The sequence below is a fragment of the Narcine bancroftii genome, chromosome 4, assembly GCF_036971445.1.
Source record: "Narcine bancroftii isolate sNarBan1 chromosome 4, sNarBan1.hap1, whole genome shotgun sequence".
NCBI lineage: Eukaryota > Metazoa > Chordata > Chondrichthyes > Torpediniformes > Narcinidae > Narcine > Narcine bancroftii.
Genome location: NC_091472.1, coordinates 51,698,800 through 51,724,255, shown reverse-complemented (window position 1 = coordinate 51,724,255; position 25,456 = coordinate 51,698,800). Strand labels below are relative to the sequence as shown.

Below are 25,456 nucleotides of genomic sequence, written 5' to 3'. Positions count from 1 at the left end.
CACCTTTGAATCACAAGATCATCAGGCAATGCTCAGCATGGAACATCCTGCAGATACTTTGAGAAACAAGGCCTCAATGGACATGGTTCACAGAGCAGCCTGTCCAGGTCATCTGGTAGAAGGCCTCATCGCCAGTGTTCATGAAAAAGCACCAGGACTTGGCCTGGCTGACAAGGAGAGGAGCACTCCCAGTCAGATCCTTCCTGTAGAATGAAACATCATCCATCTCGCATGCTGTCCCCAAGATGACTGCAATTGGAAGAAGACAGTTGCCCACTCTTTGCAAAATGCAGAGTTGCGAGGAGTGTGTGGAGAAGAAAGCAAGGGTTCTTGTCACGGTTAATCCACAGCACTAGCGTAACAGAGGACTTCCTGATTTATGGGCTGGATGCAGGGACGCACACAGAGTCAGGCATCCGGAACTCGTGGAAGGCCATCAACTTTGGTCTGCACCTGAGACCTGTTTGTCTTTCAGCACACAGAGATGTTGGTGAGGGAATGCTGCCAACTGGCACATACCAGGCTGCAGGTGTACGTCCTGAGGGCCACACCGAGGCTTGATGCAGATAACATGTGGGGAAGGACCACAGTCTAGGGTCCTTGCATTACCAGGCATTGAGAGGCTGAGACTGAGTGAAAGTCCCTCAAACAACAGAAAATAGGAGTTACAACAAGATGCCACAGTGGTGGTAATGGTAATAAACAGAAATGAATGTAACAACGTACAATGATCGAAATGTATGGATATGAGACTAAGGATAGGAAGAGACTATGAACGGTTTTCCTCATGTAAAAAAATATTGTGAATAAAGTCTATTATTGGTAAAAAAAAATGATCCATGTGGTTAAAAGATGGTTGGGGATTATCACCTCATGGTGGATTTACCACACAACACCCAGTTTTGGCTGATCAACATGCATGCCTTGCCTGTGCAGAGAGAGGGGCTAGCCATTTACGAGCACCTCCCACCGCTGCTGGTGATGACACTTCCTCTCAATTATAGGGAAAAACCTGTTCATCAGATGTGAGGTGCACTCGGTTCTGCTGTGTGCAGCACAGGTGTGGCCAATTTCCCATACTTCCGCTTCATATGGAGATCCAAGATGGAAAAGGTCCAACTGGTTGGCATGAACAACTCATCAGACAATGTGTGTGGGTGAATCAGGCTGTGCGTGGAACCAAAGTGTGAGGACACTGTGCCGCTATGTTCTGAGATCCTATCTGTCCCAGGTGTTGCAGAGGATTGGGCCTGGCCCTGTTGCCGCACAATGTTCCAGTCATCTGGACTTTGCCACACCACCTATCCTTCGTGGAAAAGATTTTTTTTTCCAGAAATAAAACCACCTTTGACCACAAGGCCATCAGGCAGTGGTCCCATGGAATGTCCTGCAAACACTTTGAGAAACAAGGACTCGATGGACATCGTGGGGTGGTTCACAGAGTAGATTGTCCAGGTCATCTAGCGAAAGGCCTCATCCCATTGCTTTCAAACAAGCACCAGGACTTGGCCTAGATGACGGTGAGAGGACCCCTTCCAATCAGATCATTCCTGTACAACCGGAACATCATCCATACTGCATATTGTCTCCAAGATGACTGTCACTCATCGCTTTGCAAAAAGCAGATTTACTGGGAGTGTATGGAGAAGGAAACAGGGGTCCTTGTCATTGTTCATTCAGAATAGCAGCATCACAGAGGATTCTCTGATTACGGGCTGTTCCTGGGGCTGCGCACAGAGTCCGACTTCCAGAAATGTTGAAAGACCATCAACTCATTGAAAGACACACTCTGGTCTGCTTGAAACCTGTTGATCTTTCAACATGCAGAAATGTTGGTGCAAGAATGCTGCTGACTGGCACATTCCAGGTTGCAGGAGTACGTTCAGAGGGATGCACTTATGTTGGTGCAGATAAAACTAGGGCGCTGTGGGGGAAGGACCACAATCTATTGTCCTTCCATTTTTGGGCATCGAGGGGCCGAGTCCAAGGGCAAGCCCCTCAAACAACAGAAGGGAGATTAACAACAAGATGCCACAGTGGTGGTAATGGTGTAAATAGAAATTAATGTAACAGTTCATCGTGATGGAAAGGTATGGATACGAACCTAATGATTGGAAGAGATTTTGAATGGTTTTCCATTTGTAAATAATCTATTGTGAATAAAGACTATTTTAGGTTTTAAAAAAATTGGTGCTTCAAACCTTTGCTCTTTCAAAATTATTCTGTTTATTCAGCTTTCTTGTTATAGGTGAAAATCACAATTAAGAGAATGTGCAGCTGTTTTAATGTTTATCAATCTTATGTACCTTCCTATACAGGAAAGAAGGAAACAGAATACTAATAAGAAAATATTGTTCAATTATTTCTTCTTTCCATACAACTAGCTGGATGAATAGATTTTCCAAGGGTATGTGAATGCCAATAGCACAATACATGAAACTTTTAAGGTAAGCATTACTCTCATGGTGTATTTGTGAGCAGAAGGGGGATCCACAAATGAAGTGCTCACCTGATCTTATACCTGCAAACAAGACTCTTAATATGTAGATCTCATGAAAGTAAGCAGGCTGGCAGTGCAGCTCATGTTGAGAACTGGCAACTCACCAGATGGGAGACGTACAATCTGCACCTCTTACAAAGGGGACATTGAACTTGGCTGCAGTGAATGATCAGAGAGCAAAATCAAGCAGAAAAGTTGGGAAAGATTTTTAGACCATGCTTCGGAGATACTGGTGAAGGAGGGCAGTAGGAGGTGCGATGTCTTCCAACTAGCAGGTAGTGGCAAAATTTTCCCAAGCCAGCCACCAGATTTGAGCGGACAATGCCATGCACAAGGGTGTAATATGGGAAGAAGATCAATGAATTGACAAGGGCAGCTAAACTATGGAAATGAAATTGGGCATTGCATTTTGGCAGGTTAAACCAGAGCCCAGGGAAATATCGTAGAACAGGTCGATAGTTCCCTGAAAGTGGAAGCACAGGTAGACAGAAGGCGGCATTTAGTATCCTTCCATTCATCAATTAGGGCACTGAGTAAAAGACAATGGTGAGTCCACACTTAGCATATAGTATTCAGTTTTGATCACCCAGCTATAGCAAATAGGTAAATAAGATAGAAAAGGTGCAGAAACGATTCATGAGAATATTACCAGGACTGGTAGACTTGAGGTAGAACAAGAGGCTGGATAGGCTATGACTTTTGGAGGCTGAGCCATGGCCTTTATGAGGTATGAGCTGAAAGAGGTCATTATGGCAAGGGGTACAGTGACAACATTTAAAAGTCATGCTGACAGGTACCTGGATAGGAAAGGTTTAGTAGGATATGGGCAAAATGTAGGCAAACGGGACTAGTTCATGTAGATAGCTTAGACGAGTTGGACCAAAGAGTCTGTTCTATGGTGTAAAACCCTATGACTCTAAGCCAGGGGTGACCAACCTTTTAATTTTTAATATAGACATACAGCACAGTAAAAGGCCATTTTGGCCCATGAGTACTCATGCTGTGTCTACATTAAAAATTAAAAGGATGGCCATCCCTGCAATCTAAGCTATCCATTTCAACTCATGTTCTGAGATTCACTAATACCAACGTTTAACAAAATATCCCAGAAGCCATTCATCACATCATATCTATGCTGGTCAAGAAAGGGGTTATTCAGATTAATCTCACTTCCCAGCTTCAGATTTGTGGCTCCATAGGTTAAGGCCCTGAATAGGCAGATTCAGGTTTCTGTCTTTTCTTCTTCCCATAGGATGATGGTGGTTCCTTTCAGTCAGTCTGTGGGGTTTGATATGTGCGTCCTGGAGTGACTGGACTGGCTGATCCTTGACAGGCCCTGCTTACCACATACTTGGCAGGTGAGGCCTGGAGGGGCAACAGGGGCAGAAGCGCTGTTGTGGTGCTTCCTCTGCCTTTCCTCTGTTGCCTCTTTGAGCTTTTTCTCAGAAGCATCCACACCTTTTCTGATGGCGTCCATCCACTCCGAGTGATCTTGCGCCAGATCTACCATGTTGAAGGGTAATGTCAGCTTTCTTGAGGCTCCTGTGCAGAACATCCTTGTACCATAATCGCTGGCCTCCTCATTTCTGGGTACCACTGGACATTTGGCCGCACAAGATGTCCTTGGGCAGTCTTCCGTCAGGCATTCTGACAGCATGTCCTGCCCACCACAGTTGGGCGGATATCACCAAGAATAAAACTGCTGACACTGCAGCTCGAGAAAGGACTTGGATATTGAAGACCTTGTCTCGCCAGGTGATCTTCATCAGAGAACATAGGCAACACTGTTGCAGTTGGTCAAGCTGACGTAAGTGACTCTGATATGGGCACCACATCTCACATCCATATAGTGAGGCTAAAATGACAATGGCCCTGTACACCTTGCACTTGGTAGCCAACCTGATGTTCTGTGACCAAACCTGATCTTCAAGACAAATTGTCTCTACATCTAGAGAAACTGAGGATGTTATTGTGCTGCCCCAGGTAGCAAAACTTGTTGACAGCATTGAGATGACAGTCATCAATGAGGACAGTTGATTCTTTGTAGCTTGAACCAGCGGCCAGTTGGCACAAAACTTCTACATTTTTTAGTCTGATTGTCAATCCGAAGCTCTTCCAGAGAATGGGACAACCAGTACACAGTCATCAGCAAACTGTAGCGCTTGCGCCACAGTGTCCTTGACTTTTGTTTTTGCTCTCAGTCTTGCGAAGTTGAGGAACCTAACATCAGCCTCCATTGGTAGGAAGACCCCTAACTTCTGGTCTGATGTGGCATCCTGAAAAACAGCAGCAAAGAATGGTCCAAATAGAATAGGAGCCAAAACACAACCCTATTTTACACCAGTGCTGATGGAAAATGAGTCCGACAACTCACCACACATATTGATGTGGCCTTCCATACCTTCGTGGAACTGATGGATGTTGGTTAGGTATGGGGGATACCGAATTTTGGTAAGAGCTTCCACAGGCCATCGCTATCAACAGTGTCAAACACTTTAGTTAGATCAACAAATGTATCAAAGAGCAGCTCTGCTGCTCAACACATTTCTCTTGGAGCTGCCTGAGTGACAAGATCATATCCATTGTACTGCAACCTGTTTGAAATCCACACTGGCTTTCTGGAAGGATGTCGTCATTGATGTTGGACACCAAAATCTAGGATGATCTTCACGAGGCATTTTCCTGCAACTGACAGAAGAGAGATGCCACGATAATTGTTACAATCTCTCTTGTCTCCCTTCTTCTTGTAGATGGTCATGGTTGATACGTCTTTGAAGTCTTGTGGTAGTTCTGCAGCTCCTCACAACTTTGTGAACAGCTGTATCCGGCATAATGTCACTATATGGATGTCAGTGTGTAGATCTCGGCTGCAATAATGTCAGGCATCTGCCTCTACTGTCCTTTCAATCAACAAGTTTCAGTTTCCCTGCTTGCTTGTAGAAATTCAACTGCAATATTTACTTGAGAGGAAAGGCAGGGGTATAAAACAACAAGAGAAGCAGCAGATTAGAAGCTGGCCTTGTTCAAGGTAACTATCCTGCTATGCACAGTTAGCAGTTAATGTGCACCTTGTAAAGAAAACCAGACGCCTTGTTGGGTGTTCATGCACAATTTCTGAGGCCAGTGGATTCTAGCTGTCTTCATGTACAGCACTGAGACAACAGTCTACCTTAGATTGAAGGCCTAGCACAAGATTACAGATGCAGAAATTATTTTACTAGAAGATGAGTAAACTAGTTTCTTGGTTTTGAGATTATTGCCTCTCACCTGTCATACAAAGCTGAGAGACTAATGTAATTGGAGACTTCACAAACATATGTATTACACCAGATCTGAAATAGTAACGGAAGTGGTTGAGGCTCAGGCTCATCGGTGGCTTTGATTCTTGATCCAGACACATGGTTCAGGATGACAACACACCCATTCTTTGGCTAGCTGTTACTGATCTCAGGCAATATTGGTCCAGGTTCAATTAAACTCCCTTGAAGTTACCCACCAATGACATCTCAAGTGCCTAAAGATAGATTTTATGTGACACATTATAACTCCTGGAGGCTACGTTGTTAGGTTGTTAGGTAAAGCAAATACCAGAGAGAACATGAAGTTGATTTGTGATAGATGTCACAAGATAGTGAGCTTTTGGCATATTGGTCTTCATAAATCAAAGTATTGAGAATAGGAGTTTTGATGTTATGGCAAAGTTGTACAAGACCAAATTTGAAGTACTGTGTGTAGTTTTGGTCACCTAACTACCTAACTACAAGAAATATATCAATAAGACTGAAAGAGTGCAGAGAAGATTTACTCAGGTTTTGCCAGAACTTCAGGAATAAGCTACAGGGAAAGGTTAAACAGGTTAGGATTTTTTTTTCCCCCTGAAGCGTAGAAGAATGAGGGGAGATTTGACAGAGGTATTTAAAATTATGAGGGGTATAGACAGAGTAAAGGTAGATAGGTTTTTGTCCACTGAGAGTAGGTGAGATACAAACCAGAAGACATGGGTTAAGAGTAAAAGGGGAAAAATTTAAGGGAAACATGGGGGGGTGGAAGAAACTTCTTCACGCAGACAGTGTGGAATGAGCTGCCAGCTGGGGTTAACTTAAACATTTAAGAATTTGGACAGCTATCTGGATGGGAGAGGTACGGAGGGCTATGGACTGGATGCAGGCCAAGTGGGATGAGACAGAAAAATGGATCAACACAAACTTGAAAGGTTGAACGGCCTGTTTCTATGGTTCAATCTTGTACATTTGTCAAATTGCCAAATCTAAAGAGGAATTGGTGGGGTGGCAAAGAGGCAATTTGTCTTGAATTCAGAGGTTGCTTCCTTAATTTTGATCAAGGAGAATGTGAATGGTGGATGCTAGGACTGTGTGAATCAGGTGAAGGATTCCAGATGTTGAGAGCAGGGTTTATTCAGGAGATACTTTCCACAATAATGTTTTGCTTTTTTTTTCTCCCTCCATGCTGGAACATACATGTAGCACTAAGTGATTTGGACAAAAATGCATCTGGGCTGACTGGCAAGTTTGCCGATGATGCAAAAATTGCAGAGTTCTGGATAGTTAAAAGGTTGTCAAAGAATACAGCAGAATGAAGATCAGATAGAGACATGTTGCAGAAATAGCAGATAAAGTTTAATCTAAACAAGTGTGAGGTGTTGCACCTTGTTAGGTCATATGCAAGGGAAAAGTATACAGCAAATCACAGTTCTCTTGTGTGCATTGATGTCCAGAGGGATCTCAGCATTCAGGTCCACAGCTCCCTGAAAGTGACAACATAAGCAGATAGAGTGGTAAAGAAGGCATGCACCACACTTTCCTTCAATGGTCAGAGTAGTGAGTATGAATGTCGGGGTCATTTTGCAGCTGTATAAAACTTCGTTTAGGCCACATTTGGAGTATCACATGCAATTCTGCTTGTGGCATTACATTAAGAATATGGAGACTTTGGAAAGGGTGGAGAACAGGCTCAATAGAACATTGCTTGGAATAGAGAAGTAGAACAAACTTGGATTATTCTCTCCGGAGCATCAAAAGCTGATAGATGTTGATAAAATTATGTAAAGCACAAATATGGTCAATAATCAGTCTTTCTCCAGAGGGTGGAAATAACAAATACTAGGGGCCATAGCTTTTAGGTGTGAGGAAGAAAGTTTAAAGGAAATGTGGAAGGCAGGTGACTGGAATGCACAGCCCAGGGTGGAAGAGGGAGTGCAGGCAGATACAATAATGACATTTTAGAAGCATTTTGGCAGGCACATGAACATTCAGGGAATGAAGGTATACAGATCATGTTTAAGTTCAAGTTTAAGCTTTTTTGTCACATTATAGCTAGAACAGTGAGAGGGTTCTTCTGCAAGCAGTTTAACAGGTCAACTCTAACAATCAAAAGTCAACAGAAAGTGTTAAAGTCCAGGGAGAGCAGAGTAGAATGGCTGTACTTATGAGAAGAGATGATCTATTAGTAGCTTACAAACTTTGCCTACACTTCTTGAATCTGCGCAGGCAAATTTAATTTAGCATCATGGCCTTGTGGCTAAAGGGCCTGTTCCGGTGCTAAAATGTTCTTCCTTAAGTTGCTGCATACAGTTCTGGGATAAGCTTCTTGCTTTCATACTCTGTGCATCGAGCAAGTGAGTGATAAGTTTCGTAGTGCAGTTGAGCTCATTTTCTGATTTTGCATTCCTGACAGGAAGGACTGGTCTTGCAGTGAAAGGATACCTCGGGCCAACTAGCCACATTAGGGTTTAGACATTAAAGTGTGTGAGTCGAGGACAAGCAGACTGTGAATGCATTACTACAACCAGGATGCTAGGTGCAAGTCTGCAGCTAAAAGTTGTACATTAAAAGGATGGAAGTTACATCCATGCAGTTGATGATGTTTTCTACCTGAAGGAATCCAGCAATGCAGGGAAATCAAAATGCTGCCAGAGGAGATGCTAGTTCAAGCAGCATCTGGAGAGACACAGGGATAGTTGTCATTTTGGTTCAAGAACCTACATCAGAAATGAGAGGAAAGAAATAAGAGAGGCAAAAGTTAGAGACAAGGGTGAGGCGGGGTGAAGAATGGTGGAACCAGGTGGGGGAGGGGGAGGAAAATTGAGAGCCACGTGGGGGAAGGGGAGGGGGAGTTGGGAGTGAATGTGGATAGGTGGCGGTGAGCTTCCTTTATAATTTCCTTTTCAATGAAGGTCAATAGTAGGCTATTGGTAGCTTGCACACATTGTACAAGCTACCAACAGCCTATCAAATCCCCACATGCACAGCACACCAACTAATGTAATCACCAGTTTATGAGGCAGATGCATAAATGTTTCCTAATTATGTTGTGTCACATTTGTTTTTAGTAGCACACATTAATGATTTTCAATTTAAATGGGAGATTTTTTTTTAAATGTCTATGGAGTTGAAACTGAGGAGAAAGGCATTAGGACTGCAGGAGACCTCACGTCATTTGGACAGAAAATTGGGAATTTGAATTCAATCCAGAAAAATGTGAGACAAAGCACTGCAACAATTCAAGGGATCTACAATAAATGGAAGTACATTGAGAGGTTGGAGAAACAGAGAGGTCTTAGAATGTATGCCACAGACAATTGATAGCAGGACAGGTTAATAAGGGAGTTAACGAGGCAACTGAGTGCTCTCCCTTATTAGTCAAAAAATAGAATATAAGCGCAGGTAAGTTATGATCAAACTCTACACAGCTTTAGTTGGAACACTGCTTGATATTCCATACAGTTAGGGTTAGAGTTAGTAGTGAAAGTTGTGCCTGCATTTGGAGAGGGTGCAGGGATCTGACAGAATATTATCAAAACTGCAAAAATTTTACCTATGAGGAATAAGTCAAGGTATTCTTCTTTCAATAGAGGAGGGTGATGGGACAATTAAAGGAAATGAATAAAATTATGAGTGGCCTGGAGAGGTAAGATCCTATTTCCTTTGCCAACTGTCAAAAATCAAGTATAGAGACTGAAGGAAAGATTAAAGTGAAGAGAAGGAAATGACCTTTCAAACAAATACGTTTCTGGTGTTCAATGTCTGAAAGTGCGGTAGAAGCATAACAATTTATCATATTTTTTAAAAAGAGCTTGGATTTAGTGAGATGCGCCTTCTAAAGCTGTTGGAAGTTGAAATTAATTCAAAAAGTTCTTTTGGGCAGGTCCACAGGCATAGAATTTTTTTTTACTGTTTTTATGACACTATATGATTCCCATTCGAAAGTAGGAAATCAAATGCCATAGAGTCAGATTTAGAAATACATGGGAAATGCCAATCAAGTTACTAAACACATCGGTTTAGGTACTTGATAGGCATTAGTGGGAACCACCTGCCTCAATACGAAGATAATTAAAAAATATTCTGATTGTAACAAACTGAGTCTCAATATGGACAAAGCAAAGGAGATTATCATGAACTTCAGGAGGACCAAGAACGGGAAGCCTCCATTACAAATCAACATCTCTGTTGTGGAGAGCATGAAGTACTTTAGAGTTCACTTAACCAGTGAAGGTTAAGTCAGGAAGGCACAACAACAACTGCACTTCCTAAGAAGATTGAAGCAGGCAAGGCTACCAGCCACCACCATGTTAACCTATCGAAAGCATCCTGGCTGGCTGCATCACACTGCAGTAAGGTTGCTGCAGAGAAATGGATTGGTGTTCAATGCATAGAGGATCACTGAAGATTCCCTCCCACCATCAACATGATCTACGAGCATCTTTGACTTAAGAGAATGCGCAAAATCATTGAGAACACCTTCCACCCCATACACATCTTTTAGCTACTCCTGTCAAGAAAGAGATACAGGAGTATCAGAGCCAACAACACCTGGCTGAGAAATAGCTTCTTCCCATGGGCAATGAGAATGCTGAATGACCAAAGGAACTGCTCACACTAACCATCTGAGACTCTTATACGTATATATGAAGACTTGTCCTGCATATGTATTGTTTCTCTGTATGTGTGTTATGTCTGGTTGTGTGTCTGCATGTTTTGCATTGAGGACCATAGAAGGCTATTTGTCAGGTTGTATGTTTGCAATCAGATAACAATAAACTTGACTAATCATTTTTATGTCATCAGTGATACAGTGAATGCCCCAATGTTGAATTTTAACCCTCACTCCAACAGGTGGCACAAGTGCTTGACTCTAACCATGGAAGTACAGATCTGTTATGATCATCAGCTCCTGAATAACCCCACCTCTATCCCCTCCTGCATGATATGGAGGTCATTATGGGGTTCTTGCACCTTTTCAGGTATTAATGGATACCATTTTCAAAAAAGATCCAGTCAAGATGTTGAATATTACGAATAAAAAAAAATATTTTTTGGCTGATGGATGTCTGTACCGTAAGGAATCTCATGAACTTGATGTGCTTTCTGTACATCCGAATGCTACTTCAAAGCACCCACAGTGACTTCTTTTAAATATGTAAGATTTAACACAATTTTTAATAATTATACTGAGATTGTCATAAATTAATACATGGATGCTACCCCCTTGCTTTACTAAACATCAGTGTAAGGCCTGGTGTCTGTGTAGATAGTACATTATAAGAGTATAGCATGTTAAAGGTTAATCCCAATCACCATGAACATTTACTAGATGTTGTGCACACCCTATTGAGACAATATGAACTATGGTCTACAACTATTTCTCAATCTACCTGCCCTCTACAATAAACCATGCAAAATCTCTCTTTCACCCCATTTAGAAATATGTTCTGTACTTTTTTCCCATTCTTCCTCTCAAAAGATGTGACACCTCATCCTGCATTACATTTCATTTGCCACCTATCTGCCCATTCCACCAGTAGGTCTCCTTGAAGACAATTCCTATTCTCCCCTTTGTTTGTTATGCCTCCTGCCTCTTATGTCATCTGTGAATTTAGCAACTCTGCCCTGTCCATCAAAGTCTAATCACTTACATAGAAGGAACAGTCCTTCAATTGACCTCTGGTGAACTTCTCTGCACTTTTGATGCCAATATGAAAACTAACATTTCATCTTGACTCTCTTGTTTCCTGTTACTTAAACAATTTTTCTATTCATGCTGCAACAGCCCCTTTTATACCATGGCCTTCAATCTTGAAGACAAGTTTATAATGTGGAATCTAATGCTTTTTAGCAATCCACATTTATCATGTCAAGGTTCATCCCCTCATCAACCATCACTTTAACTTTATTTTTTTTTAAACTCCTTTTAAGTTACGAACAATCTACAAAATATCAATATTCAATTACTGAAATTCTAGAAAGTTGCTTGTACTTAGAGTCACCTCTACCAAAGTGACCTCCTCTCAGCACGAGCCCAAATACAATTCTGGCTCATGGAAAACACCCATGATCTCTTCATTATCATTTCTCTTTTCTCAATTGAATCACAACTCCAACTGTATCTAACATTGGGTAAAGCTCAAGTGATGGGAGACTAGATTCCACCTGCTTTCTCGTACTTGAACTTTGTAATAGAGTTTCAATCTAAACAAAGTACAAACCTAATCAAAGATAATGTCCACTCCACTTCCTCTGTTGTTGATATATTCAGAGTGGATCACAGAAAGGCAGAGAGTTAGAGGTACCTAAAGGTGTTAAAGTATGCAAATTACAAAGTTTCCTGTGGTTATAATGGTCTGTGTATCTGCATAATAGACAGTGACCTGCTGTTGTGACAAACTCAGTAAATGAGCTATAATGTCAAAACAGACCTTTAATTTTGGGGACTCTGTTATATGCTTCAGACTCTCTGATCATGCATGAATAGGCCATTAAATTGGTAATGCCTCAGCAGGATGATTAAAGAATGACAGCTGAGAAAGAAAACTACTAGATGAATTGAGAATGGGGATTTTTCTTGGGTCTACTAATATTCACTTGGGTTGACTAACTTGGCCAACAAGTCATTTCAGTGTGTGAAGTGAAAGGCCATGGTTCCCCAAGCAATGGGATTCTAAGTTGTGCAAGATTGTCTGGGGAAAGTCTGCAGACAAGAGAGAGGGGAGAAAAAAAATACAAAAAGATGCAACGTCAGACTCCTGCAGACTCATAGCAGGTGGCTCATTCTTTACTTGACACCATTAGCAGAAGCCAGAAAACAAATCACCCTCAGTCTTCTGCAAACCAGAGAATGATGTGCCATGTAATGGAAAGAGAACAAAAAAAAAGATACAATTGTTTTAGAACTCTCTTAAATCCTGGAAGAAATTTAACTTCTGAAACGACTACATTCTTGTTTCAAATAAAAGTGAAAATGTTACTTTGTCCTTCACTGTTATTCCTTCATTGCCAGCAACTGGTGACTGTACAATTTACACAGACTGCCTTAAAAAAAAATTGCATTCTTTTGTAGCTTTAACCTGTGTAACCAACATTTGGAATGAGCAGGGGTGAATGGCAAAATATGTATCAGAAAAGGTCAGGAAAATGGAGGCCGATCTGGAAACAACGCACAAACATAGAGATATGCATCTTAAATCATACTAAATTACATGTTTCATGCTGGTGACTCGGTCATGGGAAATTATTGAGCTTCGTGATGTCTCTTTTTAAAAAAAAACACACTAAGCTAAATTACTGATGGAAGCTCATAAAGGTGTTTATATAAACATTGTTCTGATGTTTCATTTTTTTGGTATAAATATATAGGAAAATCTGAACTGTGTCACTTTATTATTTAATAATAATGTTAACACTGGTATACCAGCAATATGTGATGCATTCATTGCTGTCTGATTTGGATGACTATAAATATGTTTGCCCTTTACACTGAGCCTGCCTGAGGGATTAGCAAACCCCCAAAAGTTCAGATGAATATTATCTGAATATACATCTCTGCTTGAATAAAGTAGTTAAGCAGCCTGCAGTGTAGCGTGATTGCTTCTGCTCTATTGATAATTTTCCCTAAAATTCATTTCTAATTCTAAGAATTCAAATCTAGTTATTAAAACCAGACATGGATTGCTTGAGCCAAATGGCCTGCTTCCATGTTGTGACTCCTATATATTTCTACGTATTATCGTTTCTATGTATCAAATATTAGTTTACGTAGAGTCATTTCAGTTGCACCCAATGTGGCAATGCTGATGTTAGCATGGCAATTATCCAATTTAATAAATAATATTTATTTTTCAGTCTATTAATTTAAAGTATTTAAAATTAATCCTCACAAATTAGCTTTGTTGGCTGCCTACTCGATAAAACTGAAGTTGAAAAGAGGGCAGTGGAAGAAATGTAAGCCAGATGAGTTTTTTTTCCATTATCACGATGCCAAATGCTAAACCCAATCACAGAATCAGACCAACAGTGGCCAGCATCAACTGGAAACCCCCTAATGATGATAGCTGCTTAAATGAGTGGACTGTCGGCCACCACCAGCAATAGTTACAGCTTCCCCTAACTTTAAGTCATTTAATATATGCCATTTTTCACCAAATAATCCCAGCATGGCAAGATATTTTAACTCTATTTGCAATGTTTTACTCCGATTTTTATTTTACTCCTGACACTTCAAATCCCATGATGCAATCTCACCTTCCATCACCAAGAAAGAAGCAAAATATAATCAATGGCTTTTCTTTTAGTCGAGGTAGCAAAAGAATGAAGAACTGATCACAGTCTGATTGTTTTTCATCCACTTCCAAGCTGACAACTTAGAAAAGTCAGTCTTTAGGCAGAGTTCAAAGTATCAACGTCATTTCTAATTGGAATTCAATCCTATGTCTCTCAGGAGGCATTGTTATACTACAGAGTTGTAGCCACAAACCTACCAAATAGATTCATTAATTTCAAAGACAAGCATAATTGATAAGCAGTATATTATGAAACTCTGTTGACACCGTGGTTGAAGTAAAAACACACAATGCAGGAGAAGCTCAGCAGGTCAGTGTCCTTTATGTAGCAAATGCAAAAATACACAACTGACTTTTCAGGTTTGAGCCCTTCACCAAGGTAGCCAGCAGGCGTCCGAACAAAAGATAGGGGTGGTAAAGGCAGGAGATGATAGGTGGAGAAGGGAGGGAGGGGACAGCAGCAATCAGGAGGCCAAGGGATGGCTGGGTGGGTGGAGGGGGAAGGGAGGGGAGAACTGGAAAGACTGGAAATACTAATTTGATAAGAATCACTTCATAAGCATTCAAAGTGCATGATATTGCAAAGTATCATTGATATTTCTAAAATATCACTGCATCCACAAATGAACTTTATCCAATTAAACAATCAAAATTGACCTTTGTCCTTTTTAGCACAAAAGAAATAACGATTTTTCACAAAGTTTGATAGCTAAATGGGAATTCCAAAGTGCTGACTGACTATGCTAAGAGGAGTAGGGGCCATTGTAGATGAATATGTAAAGATAGAAGGCAGGGAACCTCAAATGTTTCCTTCCTGACCATGAATCTAAAAGTAACCCAAACAAGGAAGACAAATGTCAATGAGTTAACAACTGACAAAATTCTCAAATGAAATGAATTAATCTCAGACCAGTCCCAAGCAAGTGCGACCCACACATGAAGCCATCCATGAACAGTATTAAACTGTGAGTCTCACAAAAAGGGCAGAAGTAGGTCAGATATGAAATGGTTTAAGTTCATCAAACAGAATGCACCCATATGAAGTTAAATGAACATTTATAGGATGTGCCATTTCACAAAATATTACTCATTTCTATAGTTGTATCATTCATTTAAAAATTAAGATTTTAAAAATAATGGAGGTCATAACTCACTCACCCTGTTATAAGCAAGCACTGCTTCTGATAGTCAGGAAATTTTAGTCCATTCCACCTTCTACTAAAGGCCACTATAGAGTAGCAACAACCTTCTGCGGGAAAACATAGGTGAGGGCATGGGGATTAGAATAAAAACAATGAAGAATATTTATAACATACGAATTGTTTACTTTATCGGAGGAGGTGTGATGAAAACTTCAGAATGATGAACTTCATAATCTGATGTCTAACTTCACATCTTCTTCAGACAGTTTGAAGGTTCAAAATCTTCACATTGATTAAAAAAAAATCAAGTGGAATTACACCATAGCGCAAAACAAGAAAACCATCCTTGGATAAACTAGAAAACAGTAAGAGAAGTAAATCAAGGTGATATATATTTGTTTACTCAAGGATCCAAATAAAAGTTTATTAGCTACTGGTTGTTTTCTAACAGAATGTTATCACTGAAGCAATGTGCTCCAAAATCAGGAAGTGTGATCTAAAAGTATCAGCCATTTTAATTGACAGATTGCAGTACAGCATACAGAGTAATTGCAGTACACATTTCTGACAATGTTTTCAAGTAAGCAAAATGGAATAATAGCAAAATTAGATCGTGCTGACATAAAACTCCAAATAGAGCAACCTCTCCAAATCAAAATGCTTGCTTAGCACTTTTCCCGAAGTGCTTGCCCTTTGAATACCCTCTTGTTTCCTGACAAATACATTTGTATGTATTAATCCAAAATGATATTTATGTTTCCTGAAAGCTTCTAAATATGATAGTAAAAGAAAAATCAAATCAGGATTCAACTCTGAGGCCTATCCCAATAGAATCACCATAACATTTAGTAAAATCATTAACTGTGAACTTTAAAAACAATGCATTGACCCTAGTATGAAGCCCTACATTTAAACTTAAAACTTAACTGGAGCATCTAACCATAAAACCAAAAATAACAATTTGAACCCTTAAAACCTAACCTGAGTTACAACTCAATTACTTCACGGAGCCTGAGGCAAACATGTTCAGTCTAATGAATCAAGATTTCCCAGCTACTAAGGTGGAATGGAAGGGGAAAATTAGAAATGCATTGCCTGATGTTTTAATACAAAACATGCACCTACCATGGGTACATTTCGCAAGCATTTCTTTTAACTAAATAAAATTATGTCCCTTGGAAACCCATCAGTTGCAAACTACCTTCATTTGCAGACAAGCCTACTTTACCTGGCATGCAGTAGTTTTGCTGACAACTGAGTAAGGTGTCCTCTTGCCATCATAAAACAATGGACACTCTTGTCTAAACTTCACATTAAACCCTCCAATGCTTTAGTTACTGCTAAGCAACACCAACAATTGAATACACAAAATCATTGAAACTCTACAACAGAGAAGCCCATTCAGCTCATCATCTCCATGTTTGTCAAAAAAAGAAGTGCTATCCAATCCAATTTCTTGCACTAGGTCAGTAGTCCTGCCTGCCTTCTCTCTTCAGGCACACATTCAAGTATTTCTTAACTGTGATGAGGGTTCCTACTGCCACCATCCTTTCAGGTTCTGAATTCTTGTTCTAAATACATGATCAGAAGCCCCCATCCAAGTGGGAAAATTTTTCTTTGTTGTCCTTCTCATCATTTTCCCATATACTTTTAACTCTATTCCCTTGGTTTTAAACCCCCCTGCCAAGGTAAATTGGTTATTCTAACTCTTCCAATTCCATTTTAAACACTTTGATTAAATCTCACCTCTGCTGCCTCCATTCGAAAGAAAATAATCCTACCTTCTCTAATCTACAGCCCCTTTTACACAGCCACTTCAATCCAGGAATATCGCACCTATATTTTACCATGCCTTCTGTATAAAAGGTACGAACACAGAATAGGGGATGGGGGAGGGCTGTCACTGTAGTCCCGCCTTTAAGCTGGCAGTGGAGGTAATCACAGTGCCGAATCGACGTCTGTATAAAAAGGGCAATCCGGCAAGCTGGGACCAGGATGGGAAAGGATACGTATGATATACGACGGACTTGACGCCACAAGTCCCGCATCGTTTGCTCCCAGAATGCCGGCTTGCTGTTTAAAATGACACAATGGCCCAGCATTATTTGGTTCAGTGTGAACAAGCAAAGCCGGCTTAATGACAGGTCTTCTTTATGGCAATATTGCAAGGTTTCTGTGTAAAAAAAAAAAAGGGCTTATGATTGCAACTAAAGTTATCCAGTTCTGGAAGAAAATCTTCTCTCTATTATATTGCTTTTGGAATCACAAATATTTAAGTACTAATAAAGCAACCAGACCATTTAAATTGCTATTAAAAAACCCTCATTTTGCATATCTCACAGAATATTTTATTTACAAGTAACAATAATCAGAAACTTACGGTGGTACTAATGGCAAACTGCCAGGTTGAAGAAATTACTTTGAATTTGAAAATGAAAAAAGACAAGTTCACATCTCAACCAGTCGCATGGTTACCTTATTAACACTCCTCTATTACCAATACAACATTATTAATACTTGAATTTTTATAAAGATCTATTTTACTCTGAGAACTTTTCTTTATTATTTCTTTAAAATGTGCAATGGTGCAGGAAACACTGTGACAGGTTATTTGTGTTTGGTAATTCTGAGGATATTAGTTTTAAATTTGTGTTGAACATTCAATGTGATGAGTTACACAATAAATGATTCAACATCATTCTACTCTCCAACAATCTTTGCCTGTTCTGCGCATCTTTTTCACTGAAAGGTTCACAAAAATGAATTCAATAGTTTTGTTTTAAGCTCTAGAATCTATGGTTACCATTTAACATTCAAAACAGGAGTGAAACTGTGTGCAGTTTTTGGATTCAAGGCAAGAATTTCTCAGAAAGCACAATGGAGCTATCAACCTGTGTGACCAAGGAGAGGGCGTTCGATCCACTGACTGCAAACGCTGTATGATATTAATTATGGGCCATACTTAAGATTTGTAGTAAGATTGGTTTTAATCCTCCAAACAAGTGTTATGCCGCGCACATCATATTGGGATGCAAGGTTTTCACCGAGTGAAAATCAAATAATTCTGCACTGGTAAGAAGTAAAACACTAAATATTTCACAGCTCTACCATCAACTTCATTTCAGGGAAACAAATAAGCAAATAGAATGAATATGTCGAATAATAATCCCACAAATGCAAATAAAGCACAAAACACAATGGTATTAAAACGATCTAAACGACACCGGCAGCATTTCCTGGACAACACTGTCATCACCTATTCCGATAGACACACACCATGATCCTGAGCTGTATCGTTACATGCAAATGCAGGGGAAAAATAAATTCATAAGGATGAATTGTTCTTTAAAATAATCTATCATAAAACTTACCAGCGTGGTCTCGTCTCTCTGACAAAATATCAGGAAAAGCGACACCTTTGAATGAAATAATGGTTAAGCAGAGCTAACCTTCTATAGAGATATGCAACTCTTTCTAGACTTTGAAAACAACCATACACATACATCATACATCAATGCAGACGCTTAAAATTAGAAAAGAGCGTGGCTCGAAAGCAAAGAGGGTCTTGTTTTAGAGGGGGGGGGGGGAGCGCTCCCACCATAACGTGGGGAAAACAGAGTCCTTGATTTGCAGGATCTGACTGTCAGGCACTCTGCGTCACTCTAAACACTAAAAAGCAATGGTATCAAATTTCAAGAGTGCCACTCCGAGGGGTTGAAGTGGAGGGCGAGTTCAAGCACTTGCATGTGACCACGACCTATCCAGACTGTTTAAACGTAAACAAGCAGCCAGCCTGCCACTTCAAGTGTTTCTAACTTATGGCTCTGCAAGTTGTCAACTCCCAGGCCTTCTAAGTTTTCACTTATATGTCCCCAGATTTGAGTTCCGGAAGAGGTGTGAATCAGTCGAGAAATGTGTGCGATTATTGAGAAATTCATTCTCTTGACTGCATCTAGTGTGGATCTCTTTGATGGGGGCACACTGCACTGGGAGGTTGCATTGTGTACTGACTGCTTGCTGCAACGGCCCTGAGAAACAACGGGCCTTCAGTAGAACGAGCGTAGTCTCACTGGCAACATCTGGGCCAAAATCGGCACTGGTCAGATGGTAAGACTGACCAGGGCTCACAAGTTGCATCGGTGGCTTATTCGGGCCAGCTCGTCAGTTCCCTTTCTCGCGCCTGCCGCCGCTTTATTGCCGCTACATGTCTTGGAATACGGAAGGACATCATGTTGTTTCTCGCCGAGATAATGCGGCACGCCGGCCCAGCATTCAATGTGACTTTACCATTCACACACACACTTGCATTTCTTTCTCTCCTAACGTCCATCCGCCTCTCGCACACACACCTAAGCTCCACACGGCCAGGAAGCCTTAGCACGTTAACGTGCTTCCTACCACCAACCCCATGTGGTCACAACAAAACTGAAGCAAGCAAGCAACAAAAAAAAATTGCAACAGACGCGCCAGGATCTCCAGGCCTACAGTGGATCAGCTGTCAAACCCTAGCATCTATTTTCAGGACGAGACCTCCAAATGATCATTCTACATCATCGTGCCCCTCTCGCTGCAGCCGCCGAGCCTGGAACAGGAAAGAATAGCAGGAACTTTGGAAGCCGAGGTCGCAGCACAGTGACAACCTTCTACAAGGGTAACCTCAGCCGCTGCACAGGCGCTTTCATAAAATCGCAAACGGAGACTGTCAGAAAAAGCTGTACGTCTTTTTTTCTCTCTCTCTCCTCCCTTCTAGCAAAGTGTGATTGATTCACGATTACCTTGGACAACCTCCCTATCGGGGCGAGAGCTGGTGCCGGGGTTTATTTGGTAGTTTAAAGTAAATGGAAGCCGGCTACTTTCGCTTTAATGTCCACGGGGTTCGGAAACGCTGCAACCCTCTTTACAACACACACGCCTCCCTTTCCTGGCCACCGGTACTCTTTAATTCTAGGGGGTGGCGGTCGCCGGAGCCGCCACTGTTTGGCCGTCATATCGTCAGGGCTCGGGGGCCAGGGGGTCAAGAACGCCAAGTGCTCTCGGCGCCTGTGTCATTTCGAGCCGCTGCGCCGAGTTTTCGGGTGGAAATAAGCGTGCTGGAAGGAGAGTCATGTGATCGGCACACACCCGCCCGGCAATGCGCCCGTCCGTACTCAGCGTGACCCACAGCGTCATCCTGCCTGCTTATTTTATCAATGATAAGTTGCAACAGACGGGAGAAAATTCACGGGCTCGCGGTCCTGGCGGGGCTTCAGACTGATAAGAAATGCGCTCTGGAAGTAATGTCCAACTCTTTTTTTTAAAAAAAAGAAACCCCATGATTCATCTTGTATCGTTCGGCGATAGCGATGTCAGCTTATTTTAGGTTTAAAACCCCTTAAAAACGACCTCTCCTCCATAAGGCGTCTTACTTCTACTGGGACTTAATGTCCAGGTACAGCCCAAGACTGGTAGATTCGGGTCGGGAATTCGACCAAGGCAAATCCTGGTCTTCTATTAGAGCGTGTGCGCTTAATTCGGGAAGATCAAGGATCACTGCTGAGCAGAAGAAAGGTGGGGGGGGGGGGGGGGGGGTTATCAAAATGATCTGAGAAGGGCATCAATCCGTCACGCGTTATTGACCACTATTATCAGTGTCTATCATTGAGGGTGTGGTTTATTTTATTTCCAGGTCCGAGTTGATTTCTGTATCAATTGGACGCGCGGACCAGAACTAAGGGCAAGCGCCTGTTAAAGTGCCCCGAGGAAAGCGATTGTGCTTCGCCTATTTGACAAAAAAAAGTAACGGATAAAACTAAGTTTAGCTGCATGATCTATTGTTTGCTGGTTCGGACCGAAATTGTTTGTGAGATAGAGCCGTATCATTCTTAGAGCAATCGCCAACCATTTGCTGTCGCCCCTGGACGTGGCGAAATGTTTGCTGAACAAAAGCTAAAATCCCTTGTCAACATTCCGACGACGAGTTGCAAGACTTTAACCTGAGATCTACCCCTGCGTATGCAGTCTTTGACTTCGAACTTTAGAAATCACCGGGTGACATCGTTTAGAGTTGCTACATGTTTAAGATTTGAAACGGCTGATAAAAACAAGTGGAATTAACTACGTTTGCGCAAATAGACGTCGCAGATTGTGAACCCCCCCCCCCCCCCGAAACAAACGGGATGAAAGTTGGGGTTCAGTACTTGGAGCGATGCGTCGAAATAAGATTCTCAAAAAAGAGTCTCGGGATATATTTACAGTAACCCTTAACCACTGTCGGCGAATGTATCGCTGCCAGTTCAGTTCTGACGACTGAACATTTAATTTATAAAACTGAAAATCCCCGTCTGTTTCGTTCTTAATTTAAATTGAAGACTGGGTCCTTTCAGAGTGTGGCCAACATTTTCACTTCCTTCAACGAGGAATAAAAGGATCGAATATTGAGTCATTCCACTCCAATTTCACATAAAACCAACCTTCATCTTATTCTAGCCAACAAGCACGGCAGTTACTACAGAGACATTTAGCATGCATTCCATCGATGAAAATATGCATTATCCTGCTTCCTTCATATGAAAAATTATTTGTCAAAATAGGAAGACGCAGAAATAAACCCGTCATATAATGGGGTTTGCGCTCATCCCATTAAAGAAAAAAAAACCTTAGCATTAAAATCTTGCTTTAGATATTAAGAACAATAAAATATTTGGATCCGAGATATAGTTATTGAGGTACTCACATGGTTCGTGGTTGCAGTTAGATTGAGTTAATCACAGCTTGGGACCTTCCTCCTGGACTCAGCAATAGCAAATGGACAAATAGCTGCACTCAACCTGACCACTTAGCAACTTCGGAACAGACAGAGAGGGGGAGATCAGTATTACCATCCCAGGCTCTGTAGCCTATAAATAGCCAACTTTTTGATTGATACAAGGAACAAATGAGAGAAGAATGCGTAATTTTGCGCATGAGCCCCCCTTCCAGTGGAAGAGAGAAATAGAGAAAGAGAATCTACAGGGATGGATAGAGAGAGTGTGTGTGCGCGCGTGTGTGTTTAAAAGAGAGAGAGAGGGGTAGTCGTGGGGGGAGAGAGAAAGATGCAGAGACAGAGAAAGCCCCAAGCTGATCCACGCGACAAACTTGTAGGGTTTGAAGGATTTGCTATTTTTTTCTCAGAGCGCCAGCCTGGTACACCTGAGGAGAGAGTAACCCAACTGTAATGATAGGAAAATTTGGCAGAGATCTGTGCATGTTTTCAGCATTTAAAAACTCACGGTAGGAGCGGGCACATTGCTATATTTTTATATGAGGAAATAATAAAAAAAATAAACAAATCTTCATCTCCGTTTTAACTTAGGAGTTGGCAAGAAACAATTGAAACTGATTTCGGCTTGTGTTTCTGTTTTTAATGCAAGATTGATACTTAAGACTATTCTCCTGTTCTTGTAGTGTAAGGCCATGTTTTATTTATTTAGTTTATTTCTTGCGACACATTACACTATTTTTCCTTAAAATAAACGTTGTGCATCTCTGGTGTTAGCGGATTAGTTTGAGTAATTCTCTTGCATATGAGTAAAATTGTTTAGGTTGTGCACTGCTCAAGATAGACCTTGAGCTCCACTACTCTTGAATTCGGTATGTGATTTAAATGTTGAAGTTATAAAAGCACACATTCTTATATCGTGGCATACAATTCTCGCCCACATTATTCTGTCCTCCCTATAAATTGCGCCTTTATTGTTGCTTACGACATTAAGTGCTTAATTTCAAGAAGATCTGACGTTCATTTAAACTATATGTCTATTTCTCAGTGTAGAATTACAGATTATTTCTTTCCCTTTCGACTCGAAAGGTTTTCCAGGCATTTTAAAGGGGTAATGTGACTAGAAATCAGTCTTTGATTTATGCCCATCAGCCTGTTTCTGCACTGCATACATTTCCAATCTCATGCCCCATAAAATAATAACAAAGGGTCCGCATTAATCCGTCTGCAAGGCTGGCTTTGAAAACTCATGTATATGACTCAAAAGTTGAAGACCAATTTATCAACTTCCCACTTTTCCGCTGTATGTTCTAATTTTGACCATCCCTGCTATTTTATTGACGAGAATACCTACCTTTACCTGAGTGGACTAATTCGAACTAAAATCAATACTTTAGCCTACCCCAACCCGTCTGACGACCATTTGCATCGTGAAAAAGCAAAAATATCGACGACCGTCTGGGAACCCGTAACTCAAGTAGTTACTTTAAAACAGCCTTCGCTGCATTTCCACGCCACGTCAGGGAGAAATTACTGTGGGTACCACACATATAAACACGCAGACTTGTGCAGAAGTCAGTAGCTGTGCGTGATTCAGAGTTAAATAAATTTGAATGTCAAAGCATGGTTTCTCTCCAAATTTGAAAATGTTATTGCAATCAAGGACCAGATGACATCGGGATGTTCAAAGTGCAAGGAAATGCGGAGCTCCCTGGTTTGCTCTGGAATATTATTGCACAACTCTGCTGCCTCGCACATAGGCGCACGTTCTTATTATGAATCTCCAGGCTGGAAAAATAGATATTAAGAGGTTTTTTTAAATAAACCTACAATCTTTATTCATAGAAAATGCAATTTTGATTTTTTTTTAATCGCTGTTCTGAAAGAAATCTAATAGTTATTCAATTTGATATTGGGCTAAATTTGCATTGTTATGTACTGATAAAATTTGTTATATAAAAAACAATGAGAAATACATTCATAACAAATAAGATATGATTGTCACCGCTTGAAGTGCAGTCTTCTCAACCTTTATCCATTAACTCTTTACTAACAGATTTTAGTGAAATACTGCTTCTGAAAGTGCAATGGAGTATGCAGTTGTTTTGCCTGCATAATTTTGAAATACAAGATGTGCTGTAGAATACTGCATTGCATAGATGACGGTGATGAGGTGGTCGAAATATTATTTTAACCCTCATTATCTTTGATTGCGGGAGTTCGCTGCCAGCTGGAACACCGACGTGGAAAACAATGCACGTTGTTTAGAGGAACAATTTAGCGCATGAAGCGTCCTACCAACAGTGCAGTTTGTGAAAAAGGGTAAACCTGCAGGGTCAGAATATGCCTTTGAATTCTGAAAATAATATTGCTAAACACGTTCGTGCACCGATATGTCACCTCCAATAAAATTTGGCATATTGCTCTTTGTAGTGTCGGTGTGGGGTTGTTATATCCTTCATCGGACATTTGGTTCAAAGAAGATACTAATTAAGACAAATGAAATATTACTGCAAAGTACCTGGCTTGTTTGAACCATTAACCTTGCAATAAACGTGCTTCAGAGATGGAGAAATCGAAATATTGTATATACGGTACAGAAGTCTGTGGTAATGCAGTCACGTCCGCGGCGATGATTTGGGAGGGAAATTGTTAATGATTCAAAAAAATTGTAGCAACTTGAAGATACTGATAGAAAGGATTGGATCTTTTTTTTTTCCAAAGTAAATTTTAAATAGTGTACCTTGAAAGAACGCAAACAGTTCGGTCACCCTGGATAGGAGTGGAAAACCACAGGTCTGATATTAAACAAATTCTGCTAAGTGTTAATAAAGTAGTGTAATTCGTCAGATCTTTAGACACTAAGACAACAAAAAAAAACCCAAAGTAAAGTTAGATACAGAGCAAGCTTACTTGTTAATGCTTGATGTGATATATTTGGAGATGGGGGATACCAACTCGATGCATGAAGTTACAAACTCCGGTATGAAATAAACCTTAATTAGCAATAAAAGAACGGGGACGTAGATGTTAAAAGAGACCATATTCGATTATCTGATAAATAGCTAATAATGTACGCGCAAAACTGGGTGAATATTTCGGTTCAGGGGGGTCGGTGGAGAACGTTTTAGAAACCTCCTTGTTATAATTCTGCCTAGACGGCAGCACAGTTGGTAGCAATTTTTGTGTATGCTAAACTTACTTTCCTATGCATCGTCGGTTCGAAGTGTGTGAACATTGGGGGATCTGATTATAGCTTTATTTCCAATGTTCCAATCTTCAATTTGATGTGGAAGAAACGGAAATGTTAAACTCAGCCTTTTTATTTATTTATTTTTGTACACTTACACCGATAATATACCAATATAATGTTGTATTTGAACTGTTCAAAGGAACAGATGCGGCCAGGTTTTTTTTACCATATTTAGTAGAAGAAAGTCCCATCTATGAATTTAATATATTATTAAATACATTAGCTTCGCGCAAAATAGAACATAATTCAA

The 25,456-nt window shown here is 40.7% G+C and overlaps 1 protein-coding gene across 5 annotated transcripts in view; it reads right to left on the bottom strand.

Annotated features, from left to right (window-relative positions):
- The window catches only part of LOC138760560 (estrogen-related receptor gamma), a 255,419-nt gene extending 233,372 nt beyond the window's left edge, over positions 1-22,047 (bottom strand). For 2 of the 5 annotated variants that reach the window (XM_069931279.1, XM_069931289.1), the window contains exon 1: positions 21,930-22,047. Coding sequence is in view for 1 of the 5 variants with exons in the window: in XM_069931289.1 (XP_069787390.1) it covers positions 21,930-21,931 (2 nt within the window). In the remaining 4 variants the exon portion in view is untranslated. Of the gene's footprint in view, positions 1-15,233; positions 15,325-18,588; positions 18,744-21,929 lie in introns of those variants that run through there. The other 3 variants (XM_069931288.1, XM_069931285.1, XM_069931287.1) reach the window with 3 other exon arrangements.
- Positions 22,048-25,456: the final 3,409 nt, after the last annotated feature.